The following is a 12138-nucleotide window of genomic DNA, read 5'->3' on the forward strand; positions in this document are numbered from 1 at the left end:
CCACATGTCAGTGTGTCACTACTGCATGTCAGTGTGTCACTACTGCATGTCAGTGTGTCACTACCACATGTCAGTTACTTACATTGTAGATAACATCACTACCACATGTCAGTAACTTACATTGTAGATAACATTGCTACCACATGTCAGTGTGTCACTACCACATGTCAGTGTGTCTCTGCCACATGTCAGTGTGTCACTACCACATGTCAGTGTGTCACTACCACATGTCAGTGTGTCACTTCCACATGTCAGTGCATCACTACTACATGTCAGTGTGTCACCACCATATGTCAGTGTGTCACTACCACATGTCAGTGCATCACTACTACATGTCAGTGTGTCACCACCACATGTCAGTGTGTCACTACCACATTTCAGTTTGTCACTACCACATGTCAGTGTGTCACTACCACATGTCAGTGTGTCACCACCGATATGTCAGTGTGTCACTACCACATGTCATATTGTCACTACCACATGTCAGTGTGTCACTACCCCATGTCAGTGTGTCACTACCACATGTCAGTGCATCACTAATACATCTGAGTGTGTCACCACCACATGTCGGTAACTTACATTGTAGGTAACATCAATACCACATGTCAGTACGTTACTACCACATGTCAGTGTGTCACTCCCACATTTGAGTACGTCACTACCACATGTCGGTGTGTCACTACCACATGTCAGTGTGTCACTACCACATGTCAGTCAGTGTGTCACTACCACATGTCAGTCAGTGTGTCACTACCACATGTCAGTCAGTGTGTCACTACCACATGTCAGTGTGTCAGTTACTTACATTGTAGATAACATCACTACCACATGTCAGTTACTTACATTGTAGATAACATCACTACCACATGTCAGTTACTTACATTGTAGATAACATCGCTACCACATGTCAGTGTGTCACTACCACATGTCAGTGTGTCACTACCACATGTCAGTGCATCACTACTACATGTCAGTTACTTACATTGTAGATAACATCGCTACCACATGTCAGTGTGTCACTACCACATGTCAGTGCATCACTACTACATGTCAGTTACTTACATTGTAGATAACATCACTACCACATGTCAGTTACTTACATTGTAGATAACATCGCTACCACATGTCAGTGTGTCACCACCACATGTCAGTGTGTCACTACCACATGTCAGTGCATCACTACTACATGTCAGTGTGTCACTACCACATGTCATAGTGTCACTACCACATGTCAGTGTGTCACTACCCCATGTCAGTGTGTCACTACCACATGTCAGTGTGTAACTACCACATGTCAGTGTGTCACTACCACATGTCAGTGTGTGACCACCACATGTCAGTGTGTGACCACCACATGTCAGTGTGTGACCACCACATGTCAGTGTGTCCAACCACATGTCAGTGTGTCTCTACTGCATGTCAGTGTGTCACTACCACATGTCGGTGTGTCACTATTGCATGTCAGTGTGTCACTACCACATGTCAGTGTGTCACTACTGCATGTCAGTGTGTCACTACCACATGTCAGTACGTCACTACCACATATCAGTACGTCACTACCACATGTCAGTGTGTCACTACCACATGTCAGTGTGTCACTACCACATGTCAGTGCACCACAACCACATGTCAGTGTGTCACTACCACATGTCAGTGCATCACTACCACATGTCAGTGTATCATTACCACATGTCAGTGTGTCACTACCATATGTCAGTGTGTCACTACCACATGTCAGTCACTTACATTGTAGATAACATCATTACCACATGTCAGTGCATCACTACCATATGTCGGTGTGTCACTACCACATGTCAGTGTGTCACTACCATATGTCAGTGTGTCACTACCACATATCAGTAACTTATATTGTAGATAACGTCACTACTAGAACACTAAACTATTAATGTCAACTGTGTAAGTAAATTAAACAATGATGATCTCAACAACTACAATTCTTTATTGCACTAACATATTAGATGTTGATAAGTTTTAACACGTTTATATGTTGTATCACTATGAACATTGTATCACAGCTGCATACAGTAATAACTAACTTCAATGTGATAGCTATATGTAAGCTACAGTAATGTTAGCTACAGTCACCATGGTGATATTGTTAGCTATAGTTACCATGGCTATATTGTTTGCTGCAGTAACCTTGGTGACATTGATAGCTATAGTAACAATGGCAACATTATAAGCTACAGTAACCATGACGACATTGTCAGCTACAGTTACCATGGTGACATTGTTAGCTTCAGTAACCTTGGTGACATCAAGGTGGCTATAGTAACAATGGCAACATTATAAGCTACAGTAACCATGACAACATTGTCAGCTACAGTTACCATGGCGACATTGTTAGCTACAATAACCATGTAAACATTGTTAGCTACAATAACCATGGTGACATTGTTAGCTACAGTAACCATGGTGACATTGTTAGCTACAGTAACCATGGTGACATTGTTAGCTACAATAACCATGGTGACATTGTTAGCTACAATAACCATAGTGACATTGTTAGCTACCATAACTATGGTGACATTGTTAGCTACATTAACCATGGTAACATTGTTAGCTACATTAACCATGGTATCATTGTTAGCTACAATAACCATGGTGAAATTGTTAGCTACATAAACCTTGGTATCATTGTTAGCTACAATAACCATGTAAACATTGTTAGCTACAATAACCATGGTAACATTGTTAGCTACAGTAACCATGGTGACATTGTTAGCTACATAAACCTTGGTATCATTGTTAGCTACAATAACCATGGTGAAATTGTTAGCTACATAAACCTTGGTATCATTGTTAGCTACAATAACCATGTAAACATTGTTAGCTACAATAACCATGGTAACATTGTTAGCTACAGTAACCATGGTGACATTGTTAGCTACATAAACCTTGGTATCATTGTTAGCTACATTATCCATGGTGACATTGTTAGCTACATAAACCTTGGTATCATTGTTAGCTACATTATCCATGGTGACATTGTTAGCTACATTATCCATGGTGACATTGTTAGCTACATAAACCTTGGTATCATTGTTAGCTACATTAACTATGGTGACATTGTTAGCTACATTAACCATGGTAACATTGTTAGCTACATAAACCTTGGTATCATTGTTAGCTACATTAACTATGGTAACATTGTTAGCTACATTAACCATGGTGACATTGTTAGCTACATAAACCTTGGTATCATTGTTAGCTACATTATCCATGATGACATTGTTAGCTACATTAACCATGGCGACATTATTAGCTACAGTAACCATGGCGACATTATTAGCTACAGTAACCATGGTAACATATCCTATAGTAACATGGTTACATTGTTTCAATAGTAAACATGGCAGCATTGTTTCTCTATATATATAGTAGTCATGTTGACATGGTTTTCTGTTGCTACTATGATAAATTGGTTTCCAGTAATAATCAAAATAGCATTGTTTACCATGGTTACCAGTATGTTAGTGATAACATTATTTACCATGGTTACCAGTATGTTAGTGCTCATGAATGATAATATTCTTTGAGATATTTATGTTGGTATGTTTCACTGAACACATCAAAAGTTATATGTTGATTTCTGCCCTGACAGGAAGGAGACAAGCGAACTGTTTCTATCTGTGAGAGTATGGCGTCCACAGTGACTGCCGAGTCGGGCGGAGAAGAAGACATCTCATCAGATATTGACTCTGATACAGCTAGCGCACCCAGTCCCACCCCCGGAGCTGAAGAAGGTACATTCAGACTCAAACTCTCTTGAGTATTCTTTGTATAATTAAATTTACATTATTGTTGGATTTTAGAATGTATGCCAAACTGAAAGGTAAAGTATGTCTATTTAATGAATTGGTAAGTCTAGTTTTAAGGTATTTGTGTCTTATAAGGAGAAAAATCCTAATATATTTTGTTATTCTGTCATACTTTCTTTATGACAAATCTGTAACACTAACTAATGTAATAATGTAATTGTAGGAGGAGGTGCTAAGGAGCGAGCAGTAAAGGCTGATGTCAGTATGGAAACAAGCAGTGAGGCCCAGCCAAGTCAACCACTGTCACAGAACAACCTCACCGCCATCAAACCACTCAGTACTTCACAAGGAAGCCTTCGTAGTATCGACAATGACAGCAGTGCCACGATGAGTGCTGATGAGGCCCCGCCAACCTCAGGGTCTGGTGCGAGTCATGGCGTGTCAACGGATGCTAGGGACACGTTCAGTCCACGAACATCCGGTATTCCAGCCACTCGATTAAACTTGCAACATCATCAACAACAACAACAACATCCTTTAAGTTCATCCCACTTGCCACATTCCACTAGTGTACATCCTGGCTCTGTGTCATCACACGCAGCCTCACAACCTGCTCAACACCAGGGGGCACCACACACACAACCTGTTTCCAGTGGATCACAGATGTCTTCGATGAGCCATGTGCAGGGTCCAGGAGGAATTCCATTTTCACAAACTGGAGTTGCTCCATATCAGTATTCAGCTAAAGGTGGCTCTATAACCCAGGGCCGCCCTGTCACACAGCTCACCTCAGCCATGATAGGAGCAGGGGACCGCGAGGCTGACAGACGTCCCCAGGAAGTTCCTATTATAAAAGAATCTCCCCCGCCAGGACCCCCTCAACCCTCGCCTGGAGCACAACAAATGATGCCAGAGGCCAGAAACAAGCAATTCCTCCAGAATCTGCTGATGCCTCAGGATCAGGGCTCTCACAGTCGCCCGTCCAGTACATTATCAGAGCCAGGTCTAATGCCCCCATCAGCCCCTTCCCATCGCAGCTTGTCTCCTAGTGGCGACAGGCGTGGCACTAAGCCTGCTTGTGTTCGCGACCTTATCAACTCGGCTATAGAAAGGAACCTTGGACATCAACGTAGTTCCCATCAGGACTCTCCCCACCCCGAGAAGCGTAAGTATCCAATAGGTCATATGTTCATAAACAACCTCAATATTTTACAGACTCCATTTCATAATAAAACTTTACATGTCATCAATACACACCACTTATTATAAAATTCCAATTTCAGTTTTTTTAGAATGGAATTTTTTAAAGAGATTCTGTTAATGCTTTTCGTAATGTTGTTGTATACCTTTCTGTAATTATAGGTCCGGCCTCCTCTGAACCAGTGTACAGTCCACAGATGGCAATGCAACAGCAGTATATGATACAGGACCTGAGGAAGGACAAGCCAGAACCAGCAGTGTCACCGGCCTTCTCTGGGCGTAACACACTGTCTCCCTACCACAATATGGCACGCCAACTTGAAAAGGAGGCTGACATGAGGGAAGCCCGAGATATGCCACAAGACTTATCAAAAGGGCCACATGGTTACCGTGGAAATCCCAGAGATATGGATCCGCGTTCTGGTGGTCATTCTGAGTTTCGCCGTCATGGTGAAGATGGATCAAGACAAGCGGTGGCTCCACCTCCCGCCCATTCACAGAGACCTGTGTTGTATCCACCGACCGAGATTCCAGGACGACAGTCAGCGGAGGGACATAAGTCTCCCAGTCCCTACCCCCACGATAGACAGAGTTCCCCAGCCCTGAGGCACCTGTCCCCTAGTACATCCCCCTATGCCCATGTGCCCCCGGGGCTAGACCCCCACCGTTCTTCCCAGCCCAATAGACAGGGTGTTATTCCACCGCCTCCTCCATTAATCAACAAGGGTCCTTCTCCCAAATTACCAAAGTCACCACCTACAAGTGCTCACCCCCCTAACATGGTGGGTATGCACCATGGCTCAATCACACATGGGACCCCTGGATCCATCACTCGTGGCACACCGGTAGTGTCAATGCCGCAAGGCATGCCTGCCACTAGCCACCCGAGCAGTAGTGGTGGAATGGCTGCCAACAGGTCTTCACACACGGACGCCCGTCACCAGCAACAGGTGAGGGCAGTAGGTTCCATCACCTCTGGTACTCCTATCAACAGAGAATCATCAGTTGGCCGCGGGGGGCCACAGGGAGGAGATCCCAGAGTGTATGATCCAAGGTTTCCTCAACAGAACATGTACGACCCCAGAATGCTATCGGAACATAGAATGCGGTTGTTTCAACAGGCCTATCCATATCAGCAGCCACAGGAGCAGCAGACAATGAGTAAACAGATCAATGTAGATTTTATGACAGCACAGCAAATGCAGCAGCAACGTCATGCTCCAGGAAAAGAGAGAGAGGGGCCTATGTCCCCTCGTGGAGCCCCCAAGGAACCAGGGCGCCAACATCAACCTCTCATTCCAGTCCAGCATCCTGGGTACCAAGGGGGGCTTATGTATGTTCACCAGCCTCCCACGTCTATGTCTGAGCGTGGGGGTAATACACGATCGTCCCCTCATCCTTCCTCACATGGAACGCCCTCACCCCATGAAGAAAACCTCTCCCCTGGCTGGGCCAGACAGCAGATGTCAGGTCACAGTCACAGTCCAAATGTCACACCAACAAATCGTAGCAATCGACCAACAGTCATCACTGATATAACCAGTCGACAGGACGTGTACATGGGAGAGGCCAGGTCTTCAGCTATGTCACCTCGACAATACCCAGAAGGTCATTTTCAAAACCATGGACAAATGATGGCGCATCGGCGGCCACCTACATCTCAGTCGGAGTATACTCGGCGGCCGTACCAGGAGGAGAGACATGATCTCACTCAGGAACACATGGAGGAGAAGAGACGCAAGACTGAAGAGATGCAGAGACTTCGGGCACATGAACAGCGCTCAAGGTTTAATATGGAAGAGCAGATTCGCAAGGAAATTATGGAAAGCAAGAGGAAGGAAGAGAAGAATGATGATGTAATAATGACATCGTTGTCGTCAAAGTCAGAGTTATCTCGCAGCCCTGCTTCCACGCAATCACAGTCAAACAAATTAAAAGATCCAACGGACCTATTTAAGGCGTTTGTATCTGACCAGTCACAGACGACCACAGCCCGTGACAGCCCTCGTGGACCCTCAGCTCTGACTGCCGCAAATCTCATCGATGCTATCATCATACATCAGATTAACCAGTCTATAGATGAACCAGAAAGTAAAGTCCCCAAACAGGACGTACCACCGTCAGCCAGTCAACTTACTCCTGAGGCATCAGACGGATCTATACCTTCTCTCCAGGACCAGAAATCTCCAACTCAGATGCATGGCAAAAAGAAGTGGGCTCACGAGCAGAACACCCCACGGGCCACTTCCCCAACCCCTACCAGTACAGGCATTACCCCCCAGATGTCTACCCCTCCAGAACGGCGACCACAAGGCATGGCTTCATCCCCAGGTGTAGCAGACGGCAATCGTATACAGAATAAATCACCAAGCTCTACGATGTTGGCTGGTGGAAGTAAACCAGGCATGACTCTAGGGGAACACATCAACTCTATCATACTCAGTGACTACAACACTAGACCCAACACCAGCAAGAATGGAGTACTCAGTCAGCTGGGAGGTAAGTGGGCCCAGGGGAGAAAACTCTGTCTGTTTGTCTAGCTGTTAGTTTGATATTCATGAAACTTAACATTCCAAACCTCACATGATCCTATATCTCCCAGGAATTCTGCTGATTTTATTGAAGTTAATGCCATTGCTACTAACTTTTTTTCAAAGTCATATACGTCTTCAAAATATTACTTTTATGACTTCAGACTGATGCTTATTTTTCTGTGTTCTACGCGTTACTTTCCTCACGATTTTTGTGCATTATATGTAATCCATAAAACTGTCTTTTAAAGCTTTCTCCAACAACACCCCTCCCGACAGCCAACAAGAACGTAACAATCCTTCGCCTATGTCGACCCACTCTCAGTCTGACACATCGTCGACAGTATCAGCAGACTCTACACGATCCCGAAGTTTCTCCCATGGCACCACGCCGCCTCAGAGTGGGTATGGCAGCCACAGCACTACACCCCCACAAGGTGGATACGGAGGCCACGCACTCAAGTGGAAGAAAGCTCAAATTCAGGTACATTCTTGCCTCTATGTTCTTAACATGGAACACTATGTGGTTAGTCATTCAAAAAGTGATTCACTTAATCACTTGTTTAGTGAATTTTCATTTCTGCAAAATTCATTGTTTTATCTTAACTAGAATCAGTGATTATGCACGGAATGATGTTCTTATTATAATAGGAATGTAATCAAATTTTGTAAAGTTAGTTTTACAAGAAAATATTTTATCTTGAATTGAAAATTGTCGTTAAACCTTTATCACCAAATGGGCTAGGTGTTACTGTAATCTTACCAGTGATTGGTTTATTTATGAGGGGTTAACCTTTATCACCAAGTGGGCCAGGTGTTACTGTAAACTTACCAGTGATTGGTTTATTTATGAGGAGTTAACCTTTATCACCAAGTGGGCTAGGTGTTACTGTAATCTTACCAGTGATTGGTTTATTTATGAGGGGGTTAACCTTTATCACCAAGTGGGCCAGCCTTACCAGTGATTGGTTTATTTATGAGGGGTTATGGTTCAAGATGGTCTCCAGGTTAGTTGGTCTTCAACTGCTTAAACCTGGTACAGATCATCTCTTATCAAAACTTGCTTTTCAGACACAGAGGTTAAAGTAAAGAAAAAGAATTTATTTCCATATGGGAAAACTTTCTTGAAATTCCTTTTATCATTATAAAGTTATGAGAAGTTTTACTTACTGTGTAGGAAGCAGAGCGAGAGATGGCCAGTAGCTCTGGGCAGTCTGAACCCACCCAACCTAGTGGGGCTGGGGACGACCGATCATCACATCAACCAGATCAGGAATCATCGGAGCAGAAGCATCACACACCTGACCAGTCACATTCACCGAGGCTACGTTCTCCACACATCGGTGGTCTCTCAGAGCCCAAATCACCCATGAGTAAGTTAAATTTCATTGTGGGTCAGAATATAGATTTAGATCTGATATCATGTTTTTTATAGATGGATGAAACATGTGTGATAGGTGGATAAAGTATAAAGCACTTGGGTAGCCTCACAAAAGTTCACTGCTTTTCACAAACTTATGATGCTCAGATGGAAATGCATGTATCACTTTGTGGTGCATCTTGTGTAATGCTGTGTGTAAGGAAATGTAAAAAAAGAGAGGGTTTGTTTCCTGGCTGTAGAATTGTATGTCGGGTTCTATGTCACTACTCTACCAAGTAAACTTGCCACCTTGACGTACGAGTTGACCTATTTAAGCAGGTGTATCATGTATCAAACGTAGGTCATTTACCTCCATTTTGACCTTTAAGCTACATTCATTGTTTCCTCCTAAACCTTCCTTTGCTTCTCTCCTCCTATAACTCAATGGTTGTAATAACTGTGTAGGCCTCTCCCCTTCAGAGCAATAACTGTGCTGTAGCCCCTCCCCTTCCAAGCAATAACTGTGCTGTAACCCTTCCCCTTCATTGTAATAACTGTGCTGTAGCCCAGCCCCTTCAAATAAATAACTGTGTTGTAGCCCAGCCCCTTCAAATAAATAACTGTGTTGTAGCCCAGCCCCTTCAAAGCAATAACTGTGTTGTAGCCCAGCCCCTTCAGGGTAATAACTGTGTTGTAGCCCAGCCCCTTCAAAGCAATAACTGTGCTGTAGCCCAGCCTCTTCAGGGAAATAACTGTGTTGTAGCCCAGCCCCTTCAGGGTAATAACTGTGTTGTAGCCCAGCCCCTTCAGGGTAATAAATGTGTTGTAGCCCCTCCCATTCAGGGTAATTACTGTGCTGTAGCCCAGCCCCTTCAAATTAATAACTGTGCTGAGGCCAGCCCCTTCACAGTTATAACTGGGTTGTAGCCACTCACCTTCAGAGTAATAATCTTGTTGTAGCCCCTCCCCTTCAGGGTAACAACTGTGTTGTAGCCCCTCCCCTTCAGGGTAATTACTGTGCTGTAGCCCAGCCCCTTCAAATTAATAACTGTGCTGTAGCCCAGCCCCTTCACAGTTATAACTGTGTTGAATCCCCTCCCCTTCAGGGTAATAACTGTTATAGCCCCTCCCCTTCATGGCAATAACTGTGCTGTAGCCCAGCCCCTTCAGATTAATAACTGTGTTGTAGCCCAGCCCCTTCAGGGTAATAAATGTGTTGTAGCCCAGCCCCTTTCAGGGTAATAACTGTGCTGTAGCCCAGCCCCTTCAGGGTAATAACTGTGTTGTAGCCCAGCCCCTTCAGGGTAATATCTGTGTTGTAGCCCCTCCCCTTCAGTGTAATAACTGTGCTGTAGTCCAGCCCTTTCAAATAAATAACTGTGTTGTAGCCCAGCCCCTTCAAAGCAATAACTGTGTTGTAGCCCAGCCCCTTCAAAGAAATAACTGTGCTGTAGCCCAGCCCCTTCAGATTAATAACTGTGCTGTAGCCCAGCCCCTTCAGGGTAATAACTGTGTTGTTGCCCCACCCCTTTCAGGGTAATAACTGTGCTGTAGCCCAGCCCCTTCACAGTTATAACTGTGTTGTAGCCCCACGCCTTCAGGGTAATAATCATGTTGTAGCCCCACCCTTTTCAGGGTAATAACTGTTATAGCCCCTCCCCGTAAGGGTTATAACTGTGTTGTAGCCCCACCCCTTTCAGGGTAATAACTGTGCTGTAGCCCAGCCCCTTCAGGGTAATAACTGTGTTGTAGCCCAGCCCCTTCAGGGTAATAACTGTGCTGTAGCCCAGCCCCTTCAGGGTAATAAATGTGTTGTAGCCCAGCCTCCCCTTGTTGTAGCCCAGCCCCTTCAAATAAATAACTGTGTTGTAGCCCAGCCCCTTCAGGGTAATAACTGTGTTGTAGCCCAGCCCCTTCAGGGTAATAACTGTGCTGTAGCCCAGCCCCTTCAGGGTAATAACTGTGCTGTAGCCCAGCCCCTTCAGGGAAATAACTGTGTTGTAGCCCAGCCCCTTCAGGGTAATAAATGTGTTGAAGTCCCTCCCCTTCAGGGTACTAACTGTGTTAAAGCCCCTCCCCTTCAGAGTAATAATCTCGTTGTAGCCCCTCCCCTTCAGAGTAATGATCATGTTGTAGCCCCACCCCTTTCAGGTTATAGCCCCTCCCCGTAAGTGTTATAACTGTGTTGTAGCCCCACCCCTTTCAGGGTAATAACTGTGCTGTAGCCCAGCCCCTTCAGATTAATAACTGTGTTGTAGCCCAGCCCCTTCAAAGTAATAATCTTGTTGTAGCCCAGCCCCTTCAAAGTAATAACTGTTCTGTAGCCCAGCCCCTTCAGGGTAATAACTGTGCTGTAGCCCAGCCCCTTCAGGGTAATAACTGTGTTGTAGCCCAGCCCCTGCAGGGTAATAACTGTGCTGTAGCCCAGCCCCTTCAGGGAAATAACTGTGTTGTAGCCCCACCCCTTCAGAGTAGTAATCATGTTGTAGCCCCACCCTTTTCAGGGTAATAACTGTGTTGTAGCCAGCCCAGCCCCTTCAAATTAATAATAACTGTGTTGTAGCCCAGCCCCTTCAAAGCAATAACTGTGCTGTAGTCCAGCCCCTTCAAAGTAATAATCTTGATGTAGCCCAGCCCCTACAAATAAATAACTGTGTTGTAGCCCAGCCCCTTTAAAGTAATACATGTAACTGTGTTGTAGCCCAGCCCCTTCAAATTAATAACTGTGTTGTAGCCCAGCCCCTTCAAAGCAATAACTGTGCTGTAGCCCAGCCCCTTCAGGTTAATATCTGTGCTGTTGCCCAGCCCCTTCAGAGTAATAATCTTGTTGTAGCCCAGACCCTTCAGAGTAATAACTGTGTTGAAGCCCCTCACATTCAGTGTAATTTCTGTGCTGTGGCCCCTCCCCATCAAAGTAATAAATGTACTGTAGCCCAACACCTTCAGGGTACTTACTGTGCTGTAGCCCCTCCCCTTCAGGTTAATAAATGTGTTGAAGCCCCTCCCCTTCAGAGTAATAATCATGTTCTAGCCCCACCCCTTTCAGGGTAATAATTGTTATAGCCCCTCCCTGTAAGGGTTATAACTGTGTTGCAACCCCGCTCCTGTAAAGTGATAATTGTTGTAGTCCCGCCCCTTTAAAGTGATAATTGTTGTAGTCCCGCCCCTTTAAAAAGATAATTGTTGTAGCCCCGCCCCTGTAAAGTGATAATTGTTGTAGTCCCGCCCCTTTAAAAAGATAATTGTTGTAGCCCCGCCCCTGTAA

At 44.8% G+C, this 12138-nt stretch overlaps 2 protein-coding genes across 5 annotated transcripts in view; one reads left to right on the top strand and one right to left on the bottom strand.

Annotated features, from left to right (window-relative positions):
• LOC138331040 (aspartate--tRNA ligase, mitochondrial-like) overlaps positions 1-12138 on the bottom strand; it is a 669399-nt gene that overhangs the window by 503733 nt on the left and 153528 nt on the right. The gene's annotated exons all lie outside the window — the stretch shown is intronic.
• The window catches only part of LOC138331033 (filaggrin-like), a 58681-nt gene that overhangs the window by 38803 nt on the left and 7740 nt on the right, over positions 1-12138 (top strand). Inside the window, exons 6-10 of the mRNA XM_069278487.1 lie at positions 3626-3767; positions 4006-4947; positions 5145-7481; positions 7765-7997; positions 8691-8886. Coding sequence (XP_069134588.1) covers positions 3626-3767; positions 4006-4947; positions 5145-7481; positions 7765-7997; positions 8691-8886 — 3850 coding nt within the window. The remainder of the gene's footprint in view (positions 1-3625; positions 3768-4005; positions 4948-5144; positions 7482-7764; positions 7998-8690; positions 8887-12138) is intronic.

This window comes from Argopecten irradians, chromosome 9 (genome assembly GCF_041381155.1).
Source record: "Argopecten irradians isolate NY chromosome 9, Ai_NY, whole genome shotgun sequence".
In the NCBI taxonomy this organism is placed as follows: Eukaryota; Metazoa; Mollusca; class Bivalvia; order Pectinida; family Pectinidae; genus Argopecten; species Argopecten irradians.